The 26,244-nt window shown below is 44.3% G+C and overlaps 1 protein-coding gene across 2 annotated transcripts; it reads left to right on the top strand.

Moving 5' to 3' along the window:
* The first annotated feature begins 4,000 nt into the window (after nucleotides 1-4,000).
* On the top strand, nucleotides 4,001-25,252 carry LOC104672772 (nmrA-like family domain-containing protein 1). 2 transcript variants are annotated; one of them, XM_030930982.1, is made up of 5 exons: nucleotides 4,001-4,161; nucleotides 12,458-12,696; nucleotides 15,263-15,512; nucleotides 19,266-19,456; nucleotides 24,024-25,252. In XM_030930982.1, exons 1-5 carry the CDS (start codon nucleotides 4,122-4,124, stop codon nucleotides 24,201-24,203), a joined length of 900 nt encoding a protein of 299 aa, XP_030786842.1. In that variant the 5' UTR covers nucleotides 4,001-4,121; the 3' UTR covers nucleotides 24,204-25,252. The 2 variants fall into 2 exon arrangements, with proteins under 2 accessions (XP_030786842.1, XP_030786844.1); XM_030930984.1 differs by lacking the exon at nucleotides 24,024-25,252 and adding an exon at nucleotides 21,599-22,061.
* Nucleotides 25,253-26,244: the final 992 nt, after the last annotated feature.

The raw sequence follows: 26,244 nt of genomic DNA, 5'->3' as shown, positions 1-26,244 counted from the left end.
AATAACAACAGTTAATTTCTTTTGAATGTGCCATATAGATTAAGTGGCAGCAGGGGTCACAGGGAGTGTGGTTGGAATTGAAACTACAGCTTGGGAGGTGTAAGGTGACGGAACAGGCGAGTTGCACCCTAATCTTATTATGCAAATGGGCTTTCCATTTGGCCAGTGCCATCTTGTCTGCTCCTTACTGTACGTGTGGCTGGCAAAGAGAAGGGAAGATGGAGCCGCCATTGTGATCATGCCTAGTCCCAGGTAGCCTTTTCCTATTGGCACGACTGGTGGCATTCACTTGTGCAAGTTTCCAGCTTGCTTGTCTATGTCTGCAGCTTGATTTTACAGGCTGCTCTTTGTTAGAGAAGAAAATGATGTTGGGGCTGCTTTTCATTAAAAGGAAAACATTACTGAGGACTTCCTTCCCCTCACTATCTGCCTAAATAATTTCTTTTTAACTCCTATATCATGATTCCATATGACTTTGCATTGTGAGCATTTCTCACGTTATAATGGTTGATATTTAGCTTATCTGCAGTTCTTGTCAATACAAATAATGCTGTGGATAAACTACCTTGGATGTCAATCTTTGTCTCTTTTGCACCTCTACTTTGAATGGGAGTGAAAATTCCCCGTATGGTTAGTGTAGGATTGTGTGTAGTTTAGGGTAGCAGAGGCACTATATATCTTTCTGGTGACATATCTCACTCTATTCCATTAGTATCTTCATCTTGGAAATGAGAGCATACAGTTTCCCACTTACCTGGGTCCTCTGGATGTAGCTTGTCCAGGCCAGCGACTATATCTTTGCCCTCAAGAAATGAACACTTGCGTACGACCAACTCTTTTAATCTCGACAACTCCAGATTTTTCCTCTCAGTTTTGTGTGGTTTACAATTGTGTAGGAGGGAAGTTAGAATTGCTTCCTCTCGGGAGAATAATCAGGCAGGAGCAGGAGATGTAAATGAAAGAATAGAGGGACAGGCAAAGAGCAGAGGGGCTGCGGATCCATGATTTGCCCCTGTTTTGGGTCTGTATTCATTTCTGTTTGGCAGCAAGGCCCAGGTATCACTTAGGTAACCACTATTTGCAGTTTCCATCCATATGGTATTATATTCCATTCATATGCCATTCTATTTGAACTGCTATTTTCAATTCCATTCATATGCTATTATGAATGTATAATTGGTGGAGTTAGGTTCCTGAGAAAGCTGAAGGGCATGGAGGCAGAGTTCATAAACATGTTCATATCTTTCCTATTGAAATAATTCCAGGGCCAGGCCTGGTGGCTCACATTTGTAATCTCAGCACTTTGGGAGGCTGAGGCAGGAGGATCACTTGAGCTCAGAAGTTCGAGACCAGCCTGGGCAACATGGCAAAACCCCGTGTCTACAAAAAATACAAAAATTAGCCGGGCTTGGTGTTCCTGTAGTCCTAGCTACTCAGGAGGTTGAGGTGGGACAATCACGTGAACCCAGGGGAGAGGGTTGCAGTGAGCCGAGATCACTGCACTCCAACCTGGGCAATAGAGCAAGATGCTGTCTCAAAAAAAAAAAAAAATCCACTTCATCTTGTAACCACAGTTCACTTGTCCTTCCTTCATGGCAGAGCTCTTCAAAGGAGGCAGCTGTACTTGTGTTCTTCACTTCCTCACCTCCCAAGCTGTAGTTTCAATTCCAGCCAGTCCAACTCTGAAGTCATTCCCCGTGACCCCTGCTGCTCCTCACCATTCCCCATTCAGTTGGCAGAGTCATTTTTTTAGCCCTTCCTCTTCCTTACTTCCCCTTTCTCCACATCCAGTCAATCATGAAGACCTTCTCAGTTTACCTCTTAAATTTCTTTCACTTTACTCCCATCGTCACCACCTATAATGGTTTGCTATGGCTGCCATAACAAAGTATCGCCAAGTGAGTGGATTAAATAACAGAAGCGTATTGTTCCATTGTCTCTTCTTGGCTGGAAGTGGAGGTGTTGGTGGAGTTGGTTCCTTCTGGGGGCTATGAAGGAAGGCTCTGCTCCAGCCCTCTCTCCTTGGCTGGTAGATAGTTAGCTTCATGATCATAGGTGTTCTCCCTGTATCTTTACATTGCCTTTCCCCTGTACCTGTCTGTGTCTCAATTTCCCCGTTTACCAAGGATACCAGTCAATTGGACTGGGATCCACCCTAATTATCTCATTTTACCTTGATTACCTTTGTAAAGATCCTATCTCCAGGCTGGGCGTGGTGGCTTACATCAGTAATCCCAGGACTTCGGGAGGCCCAGGCAGGCGGATCACTTGAGGTCAGGAGTTCAAGACCAGCCTGGCCAACATGGTGAAACCCTGTCTCTATTTAAAATGCAAAAAAGTAGCCAGGTGTGGTGTCACGCATCTGTAGTCCTAGCTACTCAGGAGTCTGAAGCAGGAGAATCATTTGAACCTGGGAGGCAGAAGTTGCAGTGAGCCGAGATCGCGCCACTGTACTCCAGCCTGGGCAACAGAGCAAGACTCCGTCTCAAAAACAAACAAACAAACAAACAAACAAACCAACCCTATCTCCAAATGAGGTCACATTCTGAGGTGCTGGGGATGAGGACTTCAACATGGATTTTGGTGGTGGAGGGAGGACACAATACAACTCGCAACACTGCCTCTGTTCAAGCCTTTGTGCTTCTCACCTATGTCATTTCTTCAGGATAAGCTTAGGACTGTCCCGGCTTCCAGCGTTGTCTTATTTCAACCCAGCCACTACTCTGCTGCCAGAAGATCTCATAATACTGCTGTGGCTGTTGGGATAAGCCAAGCTCCTCACCATGCCTAGCATGCCGTTTGTGTTCTGGGCCTTTGCTCTCCTTCCGTCTTATTTCCTGCTGCTCACATAGCATTACTGTAGCCATCATGACCCTGTGGGATCATTGCCCTGCCTTTGGCTTGGCTGTGTGAAGTTTTCCCTGCCTGCAATGGTTTCTCTCCCTATGCTCCCTGATTGAATGACTCATATTGGGTCTTCAGGCCAATTGCAGCATTATCTCCTCTGAGAAAACCTTCCCTAATTCTGGGTTTTGTGCTTTTCCTCCATGACCTAGGTCCCTTTGCCATTCCCCTGTACTACAGTTTTATTTATTTATGAGCTTAGTCCCCTTACAAGATCCACATCACCAGGACATCTAGTTCAATGCCTTGTATACCAAAGGCACTCAAGACACATTTGTTGAACAAATAAATAGATGAGTGAATAAGTCTTCATTTAGAAAATTGCAGTGTCAGGCCGGATGCAGTGGCTCATGCCTGTAATCCCAGCACTTTGGGAGGCCGAGGCAGGCGGATCACCTGAGGTCAGGAGTTCGAGACCAGCCTGACCAACATGGTGAAACCCTGCTTCTACTGAAAATACCAAATTAGCTGGGCGTGATGGTGCATCCCAATTCCTTGAGGCAGGAGAATTGCTTGAACCTGGGAGGCAGAGGTTGTGGTGAGCTGAGATTGGGCCATTGCACTCCAGCCTGGGCAACAGAAGTGAAACTCCATTTCAAAAAAGAAAGGAAGGAAGGAAGGAAGGAAGGAAGGAAGGAAGGAAGGAAGGAAGGAAGGAAGGAAGGAAGGAAAAAAGAAAACAGCAGTGTTGGCTGAGTGCCGTGGTTCATGCCTGTAATCCCAGCACTTTGGGAGGCCGAGGTGGGTGGACCACCTGAGGTTAGGAGTTTGAGCCCAGCCTGGCCAACATGGTGAAACCCTGTCTCTACTAAAAATACAAAAAAAAAAAAAAAAAAAAAAAAAAAAATTAGCCAGGCATGGTGGCACGTGCCTGTAATCCCAGCTACTTGGAAGGCTGAGGCAGGAGAATCCTTTGAACCCAGGGAGCGGAGATTGTGGTGAGCTGTGACTGTGACATTGCACTCGAGCCTGGGCAACAAGAACAAAACTCCATCTCAAAAAAAAAAAAAAGAAAAGAAAAAAAGAAAATTGAAAATTGCAGTGTCACAGTGAGTAAGCAGGCTAGTGGTAACAGGAACAAAGAGAGGCACAATAAAAGGTGTGGTCATTGGAGTGGGTTTATAATTCTCACCTGAGAAGAAACACGGCATTTCAGCTGGTGTTGCTGCTCCAGGGAAAGTTCTTCTACTCCACCGACTCTCTCTTTTCCTGGTGACATGGCCAGCAAGAAAGTAATTACAGTGTTTGGAGCAACAGGTAAAAAGTCTTTAATTTTTAGGGCCTGCTGACTTTGCTCACTCTCTTGTCTTCCTGTTTGTAATTTCAGAGCCTGCAAGAGTGGGCTGAACAAAGAGCCCTTTGGAAGAAATTTTTTAAAGTATCCTATTGCTTTAGTTCTTGATGTGATAAAGGGGTGGCATGATTTGATTTGTAACTTGATCTCAGCAGGACAACGACACTGACGTTATCTCCCTTTCCCAATCATGGGGCTAACTTGTTGGTGTAAGCTAAAGCTTACATAAGCTATACTCTGAAGTCTTCTCTCCACTCACTTCCTAATAAGCAAAAGGTACAAGTGTGAGAGGCCTGTGGGTTTGTAGTGAATATCCAACGCCTGACCAATCTTCCAGGGAGTCTGCAAGCATGCAGTGTGGGGAGTTTACCTTCCTGACTCTGTTACAGTTTGTTCCTCAACAGTCAGAGCCATCTTTGCACAATGTAAATCAAATCAGGTTATTCTCCTTCAATCTATTCTCATTTCAGCCTCCCAAGGATCCATGTGAAACTGTCAGATCATGTCAGGTCTCTGCTCAAAACCCTCTAAAAACTCCCAGCCCCATGGCACTCCCAGTAAAGTGCAAAGTCCTGCTAATGCCCTGCAACAGGGCCTTGGAAATGCCTTATCAGACCTCTCTTCCTGCCACTCTTCCCTCACTTGCTTCATTACCCTGGCTTGCTTGCTGTTCCTCCAAAACACCCCCACAATACAAAGCCTCTGGCCTTTGTATTGGCTGCTTCTTCAACCTAGAATGATCTCCCTCTGTTACTATCTCATCTTGAATTGTAGTTCCCATAATCCCCACATGTCATAGGAGTCACCAGGTGGAGATAAATCAATGTTGGGGGTGGTTCCCCCATCCTGTTCTCATGATAGTGAAACGGGAGAGTTCCCTGGTCCCCTGCCATAGGATGTGCGACGGGGGTGTGGCTCTCTGTTCTGCCACTGCAAGCTCCAACCCTTTAAGGGAGGGGGAGCATGCATATAGGCAGGTGCAGGAACTGGGGCAAGTGCTTTTGGGCTCCCGCCCTATGGCAGCATCTAAGGGTAGGTGTCTATAACTTTCAAAGCCCAAGTGTGCATGTGTTACAGTGCACTCTTTTAGCCTTGCCATCTGCAGGTGGTTTAAGGGTTAACCAGCTCAGTGAACCCTCTGCCTTTTTGCAAAAGGAGGGGGCTAGTGTGACAGTTTTCTATATCCCAAGCTCATCCAGCATCCCAGAAGAATCGGGTCACACATGGACTTGAAGGATGAATGCAGGGGTTTTATCGAGTGGTGAAAGTGGCTCTCAGTGGGATGCATGGGGAGCTAGATAGGGGATGGAGTAGGAATATGACCTTCCCCTAGAGTTTGGCCAATTCTCCGAACATCCCCACCCAAACTCCTCCTGACATTCCTTCTCTTCTCTCCTCTGCTGCATCATTCTGTCATCTGTTTGTCTCCTCGTCTCCTAGTCTGCTTCTGGAGCCTGGGGTTTGGGGCTTATATGGGTACAGGATAGGGGGCATGGCAGGCCAAAAGGCAACTTTTGGGGTTCAAAAACAGGAATACTTATTTCTCACTTAGGACAGCAGGTATCCAGGCTTGAGGGTGGGGCCTTTGCCAGGAACCGCCCTCTTCTACCCAGTATTTCCCTGTCTCCTGTTCGTATCAATAGTGAGTTAGTTCTCACGAGATCTGGTGGCTTTACAAGGGTTTTCCCCCTTCACTGGGCACTCATTCTCTCTGCTGCCACCCTGTGAAGTGGTGTCTCCTGCCATGGTTGTACGTTTCCGGAGACCTCCCTAGCCATGTGAAACTGTGAGTCAATTAAACCTCTTTTCTTTATAAATTACCCAGTGTTGGGTATTTCTTCACAGCAGCGTGAGAAAGGGCTAATACAGTTACCCACTGCTTTCTTCCTCATGTCATTCAGGTCTCTGCTTAGATGTTACCTTTTCCATGAGGACTTTCCAGACCTCTATATTTGAAATTGCAACTCTGCTTCCACCCTGCCCATGTCTGGCTCCCTTCCTTACTTGATTTCTTCTATTTCTGCCTGTCTTTCCACACTAGAATATAAGCTCTATGAGAACAGGGATTTGTCTGGAGGAAGTCAAGGGCTAAAACAGGAAGCAGAGCGAAATAAATTATCAAAAATCAACAGTCAAGTATGATATTAAAAGGAGAAGAAGAGGCGATGGGGTCAGGGATGACTCTATTAAGCATTAGGGTGATGGTAAAGATGTTGGCTTTTCCTGAAAGAGAAAAGTGATCGAAGGGTTTGGTTTTTTCAGTGTGTTTGTGTTTAGCTACAGGGTCTCACTGTGTTGTCTGGGTTGGAGTATGGTGACTCTCACAGGAGCCATCATAGTACACAGCCTCAAACTCCTGGGCTCAAGTGATCTTCCCGCCTTAGCCTCCCAAGTAGCTGGGATGGCAGGATTGCAACAGCATGCAGGCATTGAAGGATTTTGACCAGAGGAATGACATGACTTTGGTGTTAAAAGGATCATTTTAGCTTATACTTTGTGAAGGGACTATAGGGGGTAAGAACTGAAGCAGGGAGACCTGTTAGGAGGTGGTTGTCATAAAATAGGCAAGATGATAGTAGCTTAGATCAGGGTGGTAGCAATGAGGTTGTGGAGAGTGGTTAGATTCTGTGGAGGTTTTAAAAGCAGAGTTGGCAGGATTTGTTGTTGGACCAGACATCAGGGGTAAGAATGGAAGAGTCGAAAATGACTCTGAAGTTTTATGGCTTGGGTAACTGGAAGAATGAAGTTGAGATTCACTGAAATATGGGAGACAGTGGGGAGGAGGAGAAGGTCAGGAGCTCCTTAAACTTGAATTGGTCTCATTAAACTTGAATTGCCAACTAGGCATCCAGAGACTGGGGAAGCAGTTGGATAAGATTTTTGGGAGTGGCCAGTCACTCTATTAATTCTGTCTCCTAAATCTCTCTCAGATTTTTTCCATTCTCCCTCTTAGAAGCTTTTTCCACACTCATTTGCCTTCTATGTTCTACCTTTAAACAGAATCATCTTTCAAATCTGATTAATTTTTCAAACCTTGTAGCCAGCTACTACCACCTTGTATCACATTCCTGTTCTCCTTCATTACTGCCCAAGATGTAAGCCCCTCTGGTTTTTAGTCTTTTTTTTTTTTTTTTTTTTTTTGAGACGGAGTCTCGCTCTGTCACCCAGGCTGGAGTGCAGTGGCCAGATCTCAGCTCACTGCAAGCTCCGCTTCCCGGGTTCACGCCATTCTCCTGCCTCAGCCTCCCGAGTAGCTGGGACTACAGGCGCCGCCACCTCGCCCGGCTAGTTTTTTTTTTTTTGTATTTTTAGTAGAGACGGGGTTTCACCGTGTTCAGGATGGTCTCGATCTCCTGATCTCGTGATCCGCCCGTCTCGGCCTCCCAAAGTGCTGGGATTACAGGCTTGAGCCACCGCGCCCGGCCGGTTTTTAGACTTAACCCTATATTTCTCCATGCATCCTTTCCCTGACCCCACATCTCAGACTCCCTTGCCTCCAAAACCTTCTCATGGTACCCTTCTGTTCCAACATCAGCATCTTGCTAAATGACCCCTCAGCCTCTTTGAATAGATGGTCACTTGACTTTTCTCTCTCAATCCTCCCTGCTCATCATCACCACATCCAGTTAATCACCAAAATCCTGTTGATATCATCTTGTAAGGAAAATAGTGAAAGACTTTGAAATGGGAAAAAAAGACGGCTGGGTGTCCTTGCCCAAGGCACCATTATCAGTTTTGTGAGCCTTTCCTTGTTTTTAAGATATTTATAACTCTATAAATTGTAGCAAATAGATAATAATGCAACAGATTCTTATCCATAGAAATGCAAATGAAGGCTGGGTGCAGTGGCTCACGCCTGTAATCCCAGCACTTTGGGAGGCTGAGGTGGGCTGATCATGAGGTCAGGAGTTCTAAACCAGCCTGGCCAATGTGGTAAAACCCCGTCTCTACTGAAAATACAAAAATTAGCAAGGCGTGGTGGTGCATGCCTGTAGTCCCAGCTACTCGGGAGGCTGAGGCAGGATAATTGCTTGAACCCAGGAGGCGGCAATTGCAGTGAGCTGAGACTGTGCCATTGCACTCCAGCCTGGGCAACAGAGCAAGACTCTGTCTCAAAAAAAAAAAAAAAAAAAAGAAATGCAAATGAATTGTGTCTGGTGGACCACAATTGATCATTGCCTAGAGGATATTGACTGATTTTGTCCCTAATTGTACATTCATTTTAGCATTTTGGCATTCTTGATTGCCTACATATATGTGTGTTCTTTGAATTTTTCTTTTAACATTGTACTGGTTCCCTCATTAATTAATAAGTTAGATAGAATTTTGACACATTCATTTTATGTGTGCATAAATTATTATTTACTCTTTAAAAATGTATCCTTTAATATTCTGAGTATCTCTTAAATTTGCATTATTCCCTCCACCTGAATAACCCCTTCTAGCACAGGTCAACCTTTACCTAGATTGTTTTAAAGCCCACTAATTGTACCCTTGTCTGTGGTCTCTCTATCCTATTCCACACTCTCTATTAACCAGAGCACTTTCCCAGCATGTAATTCTGAACATATTGCTTAACTTCATAAAATCTCCTGTTCCCAGAACAAAGTGCAGCCCTGTAGACCTATTTTACTTCTCTAGCCTCATGTGTGACATTGACCTGCAGTTCTCAGTCAGATTCATTTCAGTTCTCTGAATTCACTGCCTTCTCTCTCACCTCTGGAATAAAGCACTTGCAATCCGCTTTGCATGCAACACACTCCACATGCCTCTCCCAATTCTTGCCTGTTCTTTAGGGCTCACCTCTGTTACCACTTCCTTCAGGAAGCCTCCCTCTAGTCTGGGTTAGATGCTCCATTTATGTCCTCCTCTGGAGCCTGTATTCTCTCAGTCCCTTTCCCCCTCCCCTAATAACACATATTACACAGTATTATAATTGCTCTTTAATGATCTCCCCTGCTAGTCTGTAAGCTCTGTGCAGGCAGGTGCCATGTTCAGGTTTGAATCCTGAAATCCTTACCTAAGCAGCTATAGGATCTGGGGTAAATCCTTGAACTCTTTAGGCCATAATCCAACCTATTAATAATGTCTTTCATAAATTTTATCGTATATCCAACATGCTCAAACCTGCTATTGTTTACCACTACATCCCCAGGGCATAGCACAGCATGTAAGAGTCATTCACAAACATGGTCCCAGGACAATAATAGAAACTTTCCTATAAAAATCCTTTTCAAGGACCATGACCCACCCCACCTATTCCAGCACCCCCCAACCCCCTGCCAAAAGCACAAATTATACTCAAATAGAAGGTACTTCAGTTTGTTTAGGTTTTTATTTTATAAAGTCAGAGTAAAATATTCAACTTACCTGCTTTTTAATTGTGAATGATTCCATATAATGGCCAGATGAAAAAAGGTTTTGTTTTATTTTCTCTAATTTATAAAGAAAAAAAGGGGCCGGGCGCGGTGGCTCAAGCCTGTAATCCCAGCACTTTGGGAGGCCGAGGCGGGCGGATCACAAGGTCAGGAGATCGAGACCATCCTGGCTAACACGGTGAAACCCCGTCTCTACTAAAAAATACAAAAAACTAGCCGGGCGAGGTGGCGGGCGCCTGTAGTCCCAGCTACTCGGGAGGCTGAGGCAGGAGAATGGCGTGAACCCGGGAGGCGGAGCTTGCAGTGAGCTGAGATCTGGCCAGTGCACTCCAGCTTGGGTGACAGAGCGAGACTCCGTCTCAAAAAAAAAAAAAAAAAAAAAAGAAAAAAAGGTTTATTTGATTAATGATTCTCGTGGCTGGGAAGTTCAAGATTGTGCATATGCATCTGATGAGGGCCTCAGGCCGCTTCCACTCATGATAGAAGGTAAAGGGGAGCTGGCATGTGCAGAGATCACATGGAGAGAGAGAGGAAGCAAGAGGAAGGGTGGAGGTGCCAGGCTCATTTTAACAACCAGCTCTCAGGAACTAATGGATAAGAACTCACCCCTGAGGGAGGGCATTAATCTACTCATGAGGGATCTGCTCCCATGACCCAAACACCTCCAATTAGGCTCCAATATTGGGAATCACATTTCAACATGAGGTTTGCAGGGGACAAATATCCAAACCAGCACCCAGTGTTCTGCAATTTCACAGTGATGTGCATAAAACAGGAATTCATTTGTCATTGTATTGGGCACTCAGTGACCTCTCAGTTTGGAAGCTCAGTTAATATCCTTGGACTCAGAGAAATTACTATTTTCTTAGATAATTTCAATACCTCCATCTGTTTTCTCATTCTGTAATTCCCCTGGCTTGATCTTCTAATTATTTTTCTCTCTCTTGCTTGTTCTCTTTCTCTTGTCTCTTCTTCTCCTCTTTTTGGGCCAATATAGCGTCTGGAATGCAAAACCTTTTCTAATCTCAGAGGATATTAATTCAGAGTCTTGCTCTGTCATCCAGGCTGGAGCACAGTGGGGAGATCTTGGCTTACTGCAACCTCTGCCTCCCGGGTTCAAATGCTTCTCCTGCCTCAGCCTCTCAAGTAGCTGGGATTGTAGGCACCCGCCATCACACCTGGCTAATTTTTGTATTTTTGGTAGAGATGGGGTTTTACTATGTTGGCAAGACTGGTCTCAAACTCTGACATCAAGTGATCAGCCAGTTTCGACCTCCCAAAGTGCTGGGATTACAGGATTGAGCCACTGTGCCCAGCCCCAGAGGATATTAATTCTTTTTAATTTTTTTATTCAGTTCTCTGGACTGTTTCTGTTTCCATCAGTTTGTTTATTTTGGGTTTGCCTTTCATTTTGGGGGCTTTCCTCAAACATATGATGAACTTTGACTGTCTGTTCATATTTACTAGTAGACAATTTACTACGAAATTTACTATGAAACCCTGTGTGCAAAGACAGAGCTCACTGAATAACCCCTGACCCTCCTGTAGGGTTATCAGTGGTGTATTAGCTGGGGTCCCACAAGAAACAGGTGCCACACTCCTTCAGAGAAGCTGAGAACAATTTAATAACAGTGGACAAGGAAGACAGCAATAAGGAATAAGTAAGCAACAAGAGGAAGGAGAAAAGGGCAAGAAAGATGACCAGAACTTATGGACAGTAGCGATGTGAAAGGGGTCATCTCTCTTGCCCTTGGGTCTCTGGCTGATGTCTCTCATTGCCCAGACCCAACCTGAGGACACGAGAGGGACTCCATGAGGATCAACTGTTGAGTGCACTAAGTAGAACAGAGAAAGTGAATATGGAGCTGGAAGCACAAAAAAGTATCCAGGACAGGTATCCAGCCAATGTGATGGAGGAACCCAAATGTTAGTAACCCAACATAGCATCTGGCCTATATCACAGGATATTCCATAAATATTTGCAGGGTTAATAAATCAGGCAAGTAATGATCATATCATAATCGGCTTTGAATGTGGTAAAAAATTTTTACAAGTTTTTTAATTTCTAGAAAAATATAGACCAGGGTCAGGTACAGTGGCTCATGCCTGTAATCCCAGCACTTTGGGAGGCTGAGGTGGGTGGGTCACCTGAGGTCAGGAGTTCGAGACCAGCCTGACGAACATGGTGAAACCCCACTTCTACTAAAAATACAAAATTAGCTGGGTGCATGCCTGTAATCCCAGCTACTTGGCAGACTGAGGCAGGAGAATCGCTTAAACCCAGGAGGCAGAGGTTGCAGTGAGCTGAGATCGCACCATTGCACTCCAGCCTAGGCAACAAGAACAAAACTCCATCTCAAAAAAAAAAAAAAAATACATATATATATATATGTATATATATATATATATATACGTATATATATATATATATGTATATATATATATATATACGTGTATATATATATATATATATATGTATATATATATAGAGAGAGAGAGAGAGAGAGAGAGCAGGAACTTCTTTTGATGAATTGTCTGACTAACTCCAACATAAGGTCTACAACCAGGTAAAAGTAGAATAATTGCCTTTGTTGAATCTGGAGAACCTGTGGGCATCCCTAATTTTGACACCCTGCTCACTTGCCCTTCTTGTTGCCTCAAGCCTCTCCCACTTCTGTCTTCCCATGTCTTCTGCAAAAATGCCTCCTAAGAGGCCACAAAGAACTTAGTTTGAAAGCCATGGGGATATGTGAAGTGCCATGTAGCACCCCCTGAAGTAGGTACTACAGCAGCTCCACTCTGAATCATGGGATTTCTGGCCTTCTTTCAGTGAACATTCTTCTTGATCCTTCCTGTATTTCTTCTTCCCTTGACCCTGCAGGAGCTCAAGGTGGCTCTGTGGCCAGGGCAATTTTGGAGAGCAAAAAATTTGCAGTGAGAGCAGTGACCAGGGATGTAACTCGACCAAATGCCCTGGAGCTCCAGCGCCTTGGAGCTGAGGTGGTAAAAGGTGACCTGAATGATAAAGCATCCGTGGACAGTGCCTTAAAAGGTGCCTATGGGGCCTTCTTGGTGACCAACTTCTGGGACGCTCTCAACAAAGATAAGGAAGTGTTTCAGGTAGAAACCAAATTGTTTCTTTTTTCCTTTGAGCCCTTTCCTCTTACCCTCCCTAGCAGCTTCTTTCCTTCCTAGAAGGGGACAGGCCTTCAATCTGGGCAAATATATGTCTTACATCCCCTTTGGCATTTATAAAAAACATGTACTTTAAGTACTTGTTAAAGGTATCTTTGTAAAATTAATGTTATGTAGCATCTGTCTAGGTCTGAAGACCTTGAATATTCCAGAGTGACCGTTTAATGAAGCTAGTCATTGGATTATCTACTTCTCACTATTTGTTTGTACATGGCATGGGGGGTGGTAGCAAAGGTACCCCCGAATTTGAAGCTAGTCTGAGAGTGAAATAGAAAGAATAAAGATGTAATTTACACTTCATTTACACTTCAGATCGATAATTTGGGGATGGGAACATAGAAAAAGAAATAAACGAGCAAACAAGCCCACAGTGAATTAAATTCAGGCAAAATGAAAGTTTGTAGAAAAAGTAAATGTAGGCTGGGCGCAGTGGCTCACGCCTGTAATCCCAGCACTTTTGGAGACCAAGGCGGGTGGATCACCTGAGGTTGGGAGTTTGAGACCAGCCTGAACAACATGGTGAAACCCTGTCTCTACTAAAAATACAAAATTAGCCAGGCGTGGTGGTGCATGCCTGTAATCCCAGCTAATTGGGAGGCTGAGGCAGGAGAATCAGTTGAACCTGGGAGTTGGAGGTTGCAGTGAGCCAAGATCAGACTATTTCTCTCCAGTGTGGGCAACAAGAGTGAAACTCCGTTTCAAAAAAAAAAAAAAGAAAAAGAAGAAATAAATGTAACCATAGAATATCACATAACTCAGCTTCAGCTGTGTATAAGCACTAAATATTGATCTAGTCAAAAACAATGATTGGGAGAATGAAAAAAGGGAATTGTGTATATGTGTGGTGGTGGTGGTGGACAACGTGAGTGATAAGAGAGGAGACAGAGCGAGTGAGTGAGAGAGAATAATTAAATCCTCATCTTTCATAGTAGGAATTTAGTAGATGATATTTCAAATTGAAAAAATCAAGAATTAGTGGTATAAACGTTTACAAAAATAAACAGCTAAATGAAATTGAAGTGTTACTTCTGGAGAACAGTAATCAGCATAGGGGCACAGGGAACTTATTTTATTTTATTTGTTTTATTTTATTTTTTTAGAGACAGGGTCTCACTATGTTACCCATGCTGGTCCTGAACCCCTGGGCTCAAGTAATCCTCTCATCTCAGCCTCTTGGGAATTTCTTTTTCACTATAAGATCCACTCCCTCCCAACCCATGACAGTACTATTTGACATTTTAAACTATGTATATGTATACATTTGAGAAAAAAATGAAGATTAGATTTAAAAAAATATAATGGATGGTATTAGCCACTTGAAGAAATGGTACAATTCAAAAAATCGAGAGCAGGATCAAACTGTTCCAGGAATGTCTCTTGAATTAATGATACCATTCACAGCCTGTGTTTTAGTGATAAACTCTGGAAGGGCTTATTTTAGGAGACTTGAATTCTACTTCTGATATTCACTTACTAGGAAACGTAGGGGTACAAGTCACCTCTCTGCTTCACTTCCTGCCTCTGCTAACCCAGGTTAATTATGTCTTCTCTGCCCGCCGCATGAGGTTTTGTAAGGAAAAGTAAGAAAGGAAAAGCAAAAAGGAAGGAAAAAAGAAGAGAGAGATGAAAGTGCTTTGGAAAATTTGGACCTAAACACACACAAAAAAGAGAATATATATACTTACGTGTGTGTGTGTGTGTATATGCGCCTCCATTATGCCCTCAATATCCAAATGGTGTGTAGATATAGTCCATTACTAGACACAGTTATAGAAAATAAATAAATGCGATTGCAGTTGATCACAAAGACACTGAACCCAGAGAAAAACGCCATCTCTTCCTGGCCAGTTGCCACCAGGTTGCTTCTTAGCTTCAGACAGGTATCTGGGGTTCCTTTCTCCTCTGCCCCCTCCCTAATTTCTTATTCTACTACTCCCCCACCTCCGGTGTTCTGCTGACAGCCCCCATGGGAGCAGGCTGAGGAGTTGGGGATTTTGGAGTGGAGCCTCTGCTCAGCAATGCTGGTGTAGTGGCCTCTCATAAGGTAAATTGAATATATTTTGAGGCTAGTAGAACTTCCTCTCCATAGGGATGAGGGTAATAAGAAAAGGAGCAGGTGGGCCTGGCGCCGTGGCTCAGGCCTGTAATCCCAACACTTTTGGAGTCCGAGGTAGGCAGATGACTTGAGATCAGGAGTTTGAGACCAGCCTGGCTGTATGGTGAAACCCCATCTCTACTACAAAATACAAAAAACTAGCTGGGCGTGGTGGTGCCCACTTGTAATCCCAGGTACTCGGGAGGCTGAGCCAGGAGAATCACTTGAATCCAGGGGGCGGAAGTTGCAGTGAGCGGAAATCATGAGACTCTGTCTAAAAAAAAAAAGCAGGGGACAGGAAGGGAGAGGGGAGTGGAGGAGATTCTGCTCTGAATATCTGTCCAAATGCAAATACAAATACAGCGGCCTATATGAGGATTTACTTTTGACCCTCAGGGGAAGCTGGTGGCAGACACCGCCAAGCATCTGGGTCTGAAGCACGTGGTTTACAGTGGCCTGGAGAACGTGAAGCGGCTGACGGATGGCAAGCTGCAGGTGCCGCACTTTGACAGCAAGGGCGAGGTGGAGGAGTACTTCTGGTCCATTGGCATCCCCATGACCAGTGTCCGCGTGGCGGCCTACTTTGAAAACTTTCTCACGGCGTGGCGGCCCGTGAAAGCCTCTGATGGAGATTACTACACCTTGGGTAAAATGAAGTGAAAGCTCACCAGGCACCTGGTTGCCCTCCTCTTTACTCACTTGCCTCCCTCTCTTCCTTCTTGCCCCTCTGCAGTGGACACCTACCATTTGAGTGCCTTCTATGTGTTTAGCTCTGTGTGAAGTGCCGAGAGGGCTGCCAAATTGTCCTAGGCTTCTCTAGGGCACTACACTAAATTGCTCTTCTAGGGCAGAGAACTAGATCTGGGATCAGAAGCACAAAGGGTTACATTTCCAATCGTAACATACTGACCGTCCTTAATGTAAGTACTGGAGTTAGCTATGTGACCTCCAACCTCAGTTTCCTCAGGTTATTTTTATTTTTATTTTTTGAGATGGAGTCTTGCTCTGTCGCCCAGGCTGAGTGCAGCAGCATGATCTTGGCTCACTGCAACCTCCACAGCCTGGGTTCAAGTGATTCTTGTGCCTCAGCCTCCTGAGTGCCTGGGATTACATGCACCCACCACCACACCTGGCTAATTTTTGCATTTTTAAATAGATACAGGGTTTCACCATGTTGACCAGGCTAGTCTCAAACTCCGGAACTCAAGGGATCCAGCCAACTCAGCCTCCCAAAATATTGGGATTACAGGTGTGAGCCACCATGGCTGGCAGTTTCCTCAGGTTTAATGGGAAAATTGGACAAGATGACTTTTTTATTTTTTATTTTTTTGAGTCTGGGTCTCTGCTGCCCAGGCTGGAATGCAGTGGGTCTTTCGCCCATACTGGGTTTCATTGCTCACTGTGCAGCCTCGAACTTTTGGGCTCAAGCATCCTCCTACCTCAGCCTCCTGAGTAGCTAGGACTACAGGGGTATACCATCACATCTGGCCAATTCTTATTTTATTTTATTTTTGTAGAAATGGGGTCTCTCTTTGTTGCCCAGGCTGGTCTTGAACTCCTGGGCTCGAGTGATCCTCCCGCCTCTGCCTCCCAAAGTGCTGTGATTACAGGTGTGCGCTACCATGCCCAGCCTCAGGATGACTTCTAAGAGCCCTTCTAGCTCAGCCATCTGACCTTCTGTGGCAACAATGGAGGAAAAGTGTTCTTCTGATCTGGGTCCCATGGTCAGAATTAGAGCTTAGAGGGACTGTGACCTGCCCGGGAGACAGGTTCGCAGGCCCTACCTGCACAGAGTCCAATTCCATAGGTCTGGGTTGATGCCTGGGAGAATGTAGTTTTAACAAGGACTCCAGGTAATTCCAATGCTGCTGGTCCACTGGCCGGCATTCCTCTTCCCTTTGGGGACACTTTCTGTGGCCATGGTCAGAGTTGACCTTTGTGCAGTAGATGGAATGTGGAAATACCAATGACAACAATTCAGGCTTTCTTCCTTGATTCAGAATTAACACTCATCAGAAGCCGGGAGGGGTGGCCTGTGGTCCCAGCTACTCAGGAGGCTTAGGTGACAGGATTGTTTGAAATAGAATGAGGGAGGGGAGGGTAGTAGGAGGTGAGGTCAGAACTAACAGGGTAGTAGGAGGTGAGGTCTGGTTGTGTAAGCTTCGTAAACAACTAGCTTTTCCTCTGAGAGACACATAGAGCTATCAGAAGGTTCCGAGCAGACAGGGCCAGATGTGGTGGCTCATGCCTGTAATCCCAGCACTTTGGGAGGCCGTGGCAGGTAGATCACTTGAGGCCAGGAGTTTGAGACCAGCCTGGCTAAGATGAGGAAACCCCATCTCTACTAAAAGTACAAAAATTAGCTGGGTATGGTGGTAGGTGCTTGTAATCCCAGCTACTGGGGAGGCTGAGGCAGGAGAATTACTTGAACCTGGGAGGCAGAGGTTGCAGTGAGCTGGGATTACACTACTGCACTCCAGCCTGGGTGACACAGTGGAACTCCATCTTAAAAAAAAAAAAAAAGAAGAAGATTCTGAGCAGATGTAACATTCACCTGAGCTGAGTTTTTTACAGGGTCACTCTGATTTTTATGTTGAAAAGAGACTATGAAAGGGCAAGAGTTTGGCCGGGCATGGTGGCTCACACCTGTAATCCCAGCACTTTGGGGGACTGAGGCCGGTGGATCATGAGGTCAGGAGTTTGAGACCAGCCTGGTCAAGATAGTGAAACCCCGTCTCTGCTAAAAATACAAAAATTCGCTGAGCATGTGTGCCTGTAATCCCAGCTACTCGGGAGGCTGAGGCAGGAGAATTGCTTGAACCCAGGAGGTGGAGGTTGCAGCGAGCTGAGATAGCGCCACTGCACACTCTAGCCTGGGTGACAGAGCAAGACTCTGTCTCAAAAAAAAAATTTTTTTTTTCGTATTTTTAGTAGAAACGGGATTTCACCGTGTTAGTCAGGATGCTCTCGATCTCCTGATCTCGTGATCCTCCTGCCTTGGCCTCCCAAAGTGCTGGGATTAAAGGCATGAGCCACTTCACCTTGGCTGCTATGGTATTTCTGACAGGCTGCCTGGATAACATGGTGAAACACTGTCCCTACTGAAAATACACAAATCAGCCTGGTGTGGTAGCAGGTGTCTGTAATTCCAGCACTTTGGGAGCCCAAGGCGGGCGGATCATGAGGTCAGGAGATCGAGACCATCCTGGCTAAGACGGTGAAACCCTGTCTCTACTAAAAATACAAAAAATTAGCTGGGCTTGGTGGCAGGCGCCTGTAGTCCCAGCTACTCAGGAGTCTGAGGCAGGAGAATGGTGTGAACCCGGGAGGCAGAGCTTGCAGTGAGCAGAGATCGCGCCACTGCACTCCAGCCTGGGCGAAAGTGCAAGACTCCGTCTCAAAAAAACAAAAACAAAAACAAAAACAAAACAAAAAACAAACAAATAAACAAAAAAGAAAGGGCAAGAGTGGAAACAAGGAGACAAATTTTGCAATAACTCAAGTCACGGATGATGGTGGCTTGGACCAGGGTGGTAGCATTGAAGATGATGAGAAGTGGCCAGATTTTGTACATATCATGCATATGATTTCCAAAGAAAAAAAAAAAAAACAGGATATGGGATGTGAGAGAAGTGTCAAGGCTGACTGCAAGATTTGTGACCTGAGAAATCAGAATGATAGGGTTGCCATTAGCTGAGGTGGGAGGCTGTAGGGAAGTTGTTGGGGAGTGTAGTTCAGTTTGGGGACTGTTGAGTTTAAGATGTCTATTGAACAGTCAAGTAAGGATTTGAGTACGTAGTGGGACACATGAGTCTGGAATTCAGCAGAAGTTTTGGCTGGAGATATGTTTAATCATACTTTACATACAGAAGATATTTAGTAAATGGTTGCTCTTTTTAATCAATATCCAGACACTGTAGTATTCTCTCTCTCTCTTTTTTTTTTTGAGATGAAGTCTTGCTTTGTTACCCAGGCTGGAGTGCAGTGGCACGATCTCGGCTCACTGCAACCTCTGCCTTCTGGGTTCAAGTAATTCTCCTGCCTCAGCCTCCGGAGTAGCTGGGATTACAGGCACGCACCATCACGTCTGGCTAATTTTTGTATTTTCAGTATAGACAGGGTTTCACCATGTTGGCCAGGCTGGTCTCGAACTCCTGACCTTAGGTGATATGCTCGCCTATGCCTCCCAAAGTGCTGGGATTATGGGTGTGAGACACTGCATTTGACCTGTAATTTCTCAAACAAAACCTTGTAACTGTGTGTAGATTGTGGCCCCTGGGTTTTACATTGCCTTCCCACACCTTTTGTTTAAGTGATTGATTAGTTTGGGTTGGTGGGACCTACCAAGGATGTGATATCATTAACTATTTATCTGTTCCTATTTTTTTTTTTTAATTAGCTGTACCAATGGGAGATGTACCAATGGATGGTATCTCTGTTGCTGATATTGGAGCAGCCGTCTCTAACATTTTTAATTCTCCAGAGGAATTTTTAGGCAAGGCCGTGGGGCTCAGTGCAGAAGCACTAACAGTACAGCAATATGCTGATGTTTTGTCCAAGGTTTTGGGGAAAAAAGTCCGAGATGCAAAGGTGAGTTCTTAGGGGACATCCATGTGATCACAAGAGGCTACCTTGGTTAACATTCCACTGACTTACAAATTTTGGTAGACTGTGGATTTAGGCAGGATTGAACTTAAACTTTCAAAAGAAATTGAGAAGGACTGTGGTTGCATAAATCTAACTTCATTGATTGTAGCAGTAGAATCTCTCCCATACGGCTTTATTTCTTTGGCTTAGGGTTAATTGACTTGTAAAAGTAAAATTACTTTTGAGTGGAAAGAACTTAGAATGTGAAGATTGAGATACAGCCTTTTCACACACACAATCCCAACTCCTTGCATAAGCCCTTGATGCTGACCACTTCGGTCGGCCAGAACTAGCTGATGTGGAACAAGGCACTTAGCTTCATTGAGCCTCAGCTTCCTCAGTTGCAAAGTGGGGCATGATAGTATCTACTTCGGGTGTTCCTGTGAAAATTACAGAGAATACATTTAAAGGGCTTATGATAGTGTTTGGCACATAGCAGTGATGTATCAAGTCTCTGTGATGAACCCAGTGCTACTTTAAGGAATTTGCAGCAAGGTTGGAGTGAAAATGTTAATGCCTATCAAGTCACCATGATCATTATAAGACATAACTCTATAGGTGCTCAATTGTGTTGTTCAGAATATCAGTGCTATAGGTGACCAGAAAACAGTGGAAGAAGGTTTCATGGAAGACGTGGGCTTGAGTTGGTCCTTGAGGGAACACGACTGTGTATAGATAGAGGGGGCACCAAGAAGGCTGGCCTGGCTGATTCTAGAATAAACACAACAAAAAAGAGGCAGTATGGGAAGGAGGCAGATTCTGGCTCTGCTCCTATCCTTGGTAATTTACTTAACCCCTCTCCATCTCAGTTTCTTCATATCTTCCAAAAAAAGTTGTTATACCTCCTTCATGGGATCATTGTGAGGATGAAATGAGATCTGTACAGCAGGTGCTTGGCACTGGGTCTGGCACTTAGTAAGCCCTCAACAACTGATCATGCTATAAATCATGCAGGAATGGCCCCCTTGTGTGGGTGGCTGCCTTCTTGGGCTTGGAGGTAAGTTATTTTCTCCAAGGAATTATGCCTGGCCAGGACAGACTTTTTACAGAAGAGTGAGAATTGGTGATATTGAGCATTACCAGCCATTTCCCCAAGCAGGTATTGATAAGAGGAAAGGAAAAGAAAACAGGCTGTTTTCAGGGTACAATGATAAAGTTGAGTAGTTCCAATAGCGACCTTATGGCCCACAAAGCCTACAGTATTTATGTCTAGGCCTTTAAAGAAAAGTTTGTTTCCCAGCACTTTGGGAGGCCAAGGAGGGTGGATCACGAGGTCAGGAGTTTGAGACCAGCCTGGCCAACATGGTGAAACCCCATCTCTACTAAAAATACAAAAATTAGCTGGGCATGGTGGTGGGCGCCTGTAATCCCAGCTACTGGGGAGGCTGAGGCAGGAAAATTGTTTGAACCCAGGAGGTGGAGGTTGCAGTGAGCCAGGATTGCACCATCGCACTCCAGCCTGGGCGACAGGGCGAGACTCCGTATCAAAAACAAAACAAAAATAAAAAATAAAAAAAGGTTTGTTGACATATGTTCTAGAACATTTCCTAGAATTAGGGATAGAAGTTGGGATCAGCAGCTCTTGTGCTTCTAGAGGGGGTATCTAGATTCCCAATTCAGCCTTGGGCACTGAAGTTGTCAGGAGGCAAAGGTTTTTTTTTTTTTTTCTGGAAAACCAGTGTAGGATTCAATCTAGCCACAAAACCACATCTGGTTATCTCATTGAAGCCACACACACATTTCTTGGAGAGATTAAGTTACTCCTATACCCAAGAAGGCAGCCACCCACTCAAAGATGGGCTCACAAGAGGATCTGCAAGGTTCCTTGTACCTGGGTGCACACTTACTTCTCAGTGACCCTTCTCCCAGACCATTTGCATTTGGGTCATATATTCGTTTTGTCTTGTGGGTTTGAACCCTGTAAGGAAGGAGAGAGAGAGTGTGAGTGTAGGGGATGAGTGTGTGTATTGATTCTCAGAGGATGCAGTAGACATTGTTCTGAATTGCTCAGAACCTTTCAAGCATCTGTTAGTCACATACTTGGTCCCTGACTCTTCTTGGTGTACAAATTGCTTTATAATGCAGCTGAAGCTCCTCTGGCACCACAAGCTGTAGGGCATCAGAGGCTGCAACTTCTACAGAAAGGTCTGACAATTCCGGGGAAGGGTGCATCTCGCCACAAGGTGGCGCTCCAGCCCTCACGGTCTGACTTCCTCCCACCTCCTCAAGGGAGTATGAAATGTCTGATTGAAACTGTCTAACCCCCAAAGGAAGATGGTTTTCTCAGAAAGTGAGACACAACAGAACAGACCTCTTTCCTTCAAAAATCTGCAGTAAAAGAATTCCTTATTTCACTGAAGTATATTTGATATCAAAGTTATGGATGAAAGAGCGACTCAAGGAGACAGACATGGAAGAATCTTCCATGCTTCTCACACAGACTTCTATTTCCAAACTCACTTCAAATTGTCAATGTTTTTCTGATTTCAAAAATAGCAAATACTTATTGAAGAAAACTCAGAAAATTATGAAAAAGAAAATACAAATCACACATAGTTCAATCTCTTAGAGATAGCTACTGTTAAGATTTGACAGATTTTCTTGTCTTTTTCCAGTATATGTATTTAATAATTGTACATATATACATACATATATTATAGCATATACTTACATATTTATTGTATTAAATATATACATATGTATATGTATATATGTGTATATATGTATATATTTAATACAATTATTGTATGTATATTGTATATACATATGATACACATAATGTGTACACAATAATGTATTAAGTACAATAATTGTATTTAAATTGTATTTAAATAAATACTAGCATCTATTAGTCATATACTTGGTCCCTGACTCTTCTTGGTATACAAATTGTTTTATAATGCAGCTGAAGCTCCTCTGGCACCACAAGCTGTAGGGCATCAGAGGCTGGAACTTCTATAGAATGGTCGGACAATTCTGGGGAAGGGTGCATCTGGCCACAAGATGGCCATATTATTGTATTCAATATATACATATATACACATACTTATATATACATATGTATATATTTAATACAATTAAAATAACACTAAATGTAGCATTTTGTTTCTGGCCTTTTCAGTTAATGAGAATTTTTCTATTTTGTTAAACTTCTCCAAAAACATTAAACTGCATTATGTTCTGAGAGTAGATGTACCACAATTAATTCTACCATTTCTCTATTGTTGGCCATGTAGGTTGTTCTTAATTTTCTCATTATTATGAATGCATGTGACAATCATCACTTTGCCTAAGTTGTTTGCATCTGTCAGTTTTTTAAAGACCAAGTAAAATTGCAAAGTCAGAGTTTATCTCTGAGGGCTAAAGACAGATTATACTGGATCCAATAGAAATGATTTTAGCTAATTCAGTAGGGGGGATTATGGATCTAGTTACTATTAGAAAGGATTCAAGGAGTGGATTTTATGGAAGGTGACAGAAGGCAGCTCAGTTGGTGTGGGATGGGCTCCATTTCTGCTTGGGCCTGGCCTTGGCAAAGGCTGGGGCAATTGGAGGTAAAATACAGACCTCTAACCAAGAAAGGGAGCAAGGATGGATGGGCCATCAGCCAGGTGAGAAGGAGAGCCTGGTGCCAGAGAGGGGGGATCTTGACGCCTCATGGAGGTCCAGGTGGGTGGACGGTTTCAGAGGGCTGGTAGAGGAATATGAAGAGGAAGTGTAGGCGAAAGCACTGCGAGGTGCTATTCACATGAAGGCTGATACAGATCTATAGTACCTTATTGAAAAGGCTTGGGGCCAGAAACAATTCAGCTTTAGGAATCTTTCAGCTTTTAGATAGGTTATTGTCTACGTATATTATATAGCATCACCAGCAGGGGCTGGAGCAGGAACCTGTAATCAAACACATCTGTATCTCTGCAGGCAAATATTTGAATGTTTCCACTAAATGGTGTAATTAAAGACCATAACTAGCTTCACATAGTTAGATCAGGTTTGCCACCAAATTAGTTCAAAAAGGTCAGTTTGCTGGCAAATGGCTTATGGGGACAAAAAAAAAAAAAAAAAAGCTTTAGAGTCTCTTGGATTTTGGAATTAGGCTAAAGAATTGTGGACCTGGCTGGGTGCTGTGGCTCACACCTGTAATCCCAGCACTTTGGGAGGCAGAGGCGGGTGGATCACCTGAGGTCAGGAGTTTGAGACCAGGCTGGCCAACATGGCAAAACCCCCATCTCTACTAAAAATACATAAAATTAGTCAGCTGCGGTGGTGGGTGCCTATAATCCCAGCTACTCAGGAGGCTGAGGCAGGAGAATTACTTGAACTCGGAGGGCAGAGGTTGCAGTGAGCTGAGATTGCGCCACTGCACTCCAGCCTGGGTGACAGAGTGAGACTCCATTTAAAAAAAAAAAAAATTATGGAACTGTATCATCATTAAGGTGAATAATGTCATTTCAAACTATTTTAAGTATGGGCTATAACATTTTCTGTCTTTTTATTTGTTCTTAAAAAGATTACCCCAGAAGTTTTCGAGAAGCTGGGATTCCCTGCAGCGAAGGAAATAGCTGATATGTGTCGTTTCTATCAAATGAAGCCAGACCGAGATGTCAAGCTCACCCACCGACTAAATCCCAAAGTCAAAAGCTTCAGCCAGTTTATCTCAGAGAACCAGGGAGCCTTCAAGGGCATGTAGAAAATCAGCTGTTCAGATAGGCCTCTGAACCACACAGCCTCTTTCCTCTCTGATCCTTTTCCTCTTTACAGCACAACATTCATGTTGACAGAACATGCTGGAATGCAATTGTTTGCAACATTGAAGGATTTCCTGCAGTCCCCTCTTCAGTAGGAAGCACTGTGTTGGTGATAGGACACAGTAATCTGATTCACCTTTAACTTGCTAGTTAGTGATAAGGGTGGTACACCTGTTTGGTAAAATGAGCAGCCTCGGAACTTGGAGCTTCTCCCCTAACACTAATAGGAGGGCAGATTATACGGGGATTTCTCCTGGGTGAGTGATTCCAAGCCCTAGCGCTGAAATTCCCCTAGGCAGCTCCAGTTTTCTCAACTGCATTACAAAATTCCCAGTGAACTTTTAAGTAGTTTTAATTTTAAAAAACGAACATCTTTGTAGAGAATTTTCTGGGGAACATGGTGTTCAGTGAACAAGCACAAGCTCTGGAAATGCTAAAATTCAGTTTTGCTTCAAGATTGGAGGTTTATTTTCTGAAGTTTATTTCACTCATGAAGTCATCTATTGGCCACCATTCAGTTATTTGTCTATTAATTCCTTGGTCCTTCATTTATCCATTCCGCAAACTTTTCTTGAGCACTAGCATGGGTGGCGCATCTGTGGACTTTGCTTCATTCCTATGTGTTTTCTTCTCAGAGTGATCCACTCTCAGAAAGGCTCCTTTCCAGTTTGTGGTTGAGTTGGAGTCAGGTCAGGGCCAAGAGGGCCCATCTCGCAATTTAGCTCTAGGCAAAATCCAGGGGATCTGCAGTGGGGAGTGGGGACAGGATGCTGGAGGGAAGGCCTGTGAAGGGTAGGGATGTGGAAAGAGGAGGTGACAGAAGGACCCCATAGGACCTTCTTATATCTCTGGCTTAGCATTTTTTACATCATATTGTAATCGTCTTATTTGCTAGTTTTCTTTCTTTCTGTGAGTGACTTACGCTCATCTTTATCCCAGTGCCTGGTACATAATAAGTGATCAATAAATGTTGATTGACTAAATGAGTAAATAATCAATTCTATTATTACAAGAAAAGAGTGGCCAGGCACAGTGGCTGGTATGTGTAATCCCAGGACTTTGGAGAGGCTGAGGTGGATGGATCGCCTGAGTCCAGGAGTTTAAGACTAGCCTGGGCATCATGGTGAGACCCTGTCTCTGGAAAAAAAAAAATTAGCCAGGCCATGGTGTTGTGCTCCTTTGGTCCCAGCTACTCGGGGGCTGAGGTTGCAGGATCACCTGAGCCTGGAGGTTGAGGCTGCAGTGAGCCGTGATCATGCCACTGCACTGCAGCCTCGGTGACAGAGTAAGAACCTGTCTCTAAATAAGTAAATAAATAAACAGGTGCATTGCTTGTGTGTATTGGGGATGTGATTCTTACTCCCCGAAAAGAACTAGCAACTGCTACTTTTTAAGGGCAAGAGATTGGTCTCTTCTGGGAATGGAGGATCCCCCACTATCCAGCGTGTGATGATAGAAGCCCCTGAGCAAGGACAGAGATGGTGGAGCCTGTGTGAGAGCCCTTGGCCCGGAATCTCACTCAGGAGAGGGAGACTTGGTGGTGGCAAAAGACAGCCTTTTCTGTTTTAGAGCTCCAAGCGATGAGTGTTGAATAAATGATGTTGAAGTTGTTGCAGACAAATTTTGATTCTTGGGGGGCAATCACAATTGAAGTGCGTTTGAGGACCACTCTCCTTTTCAAAATACCAAGCCCCCAGCAATCAATTCAGTGCAACTTAAGTGCTCAGCCCTGGGAAATTGGCCTGGATAAATTTCTAAAAAGGGAAAAGAAAAAGAAAAACAAAACCCTAAACTAAAAATAGGTGACTTATTACTTATCTGGGTGGGCCAGATGGGAAGAATGACTGCTGTTCCCTAAATAAACCTCAGGGTCCCCCATGTGGAGAGTGACTACAGGCCCAAGGGTCCCCTGGACTTTTTGTGTGTTTGCTGGGATGGCAGGTTGCTTCTTTTGGACCAGGATAGCTGGGCATGGTGACTCAC

The sequence above is a fragment of the Rhinopithecus roxellana genome, chromosome 1, assembly GCF_007565055.1.
Source record: "Rhinopithecus roxellana isolate Shanxi Qingling chromosome 1, ASM756505v1, whole genome shotgun sequence".
NCBI lineage: Eukaryota > Metazoa > Chordata > Mammalia > Primates > Cercopithecidae > Rhinopithecus > Rhinopithecus roxellana.
This window is presented reverse-complemented; position numbering and strand designations above follow the sequence as displayed.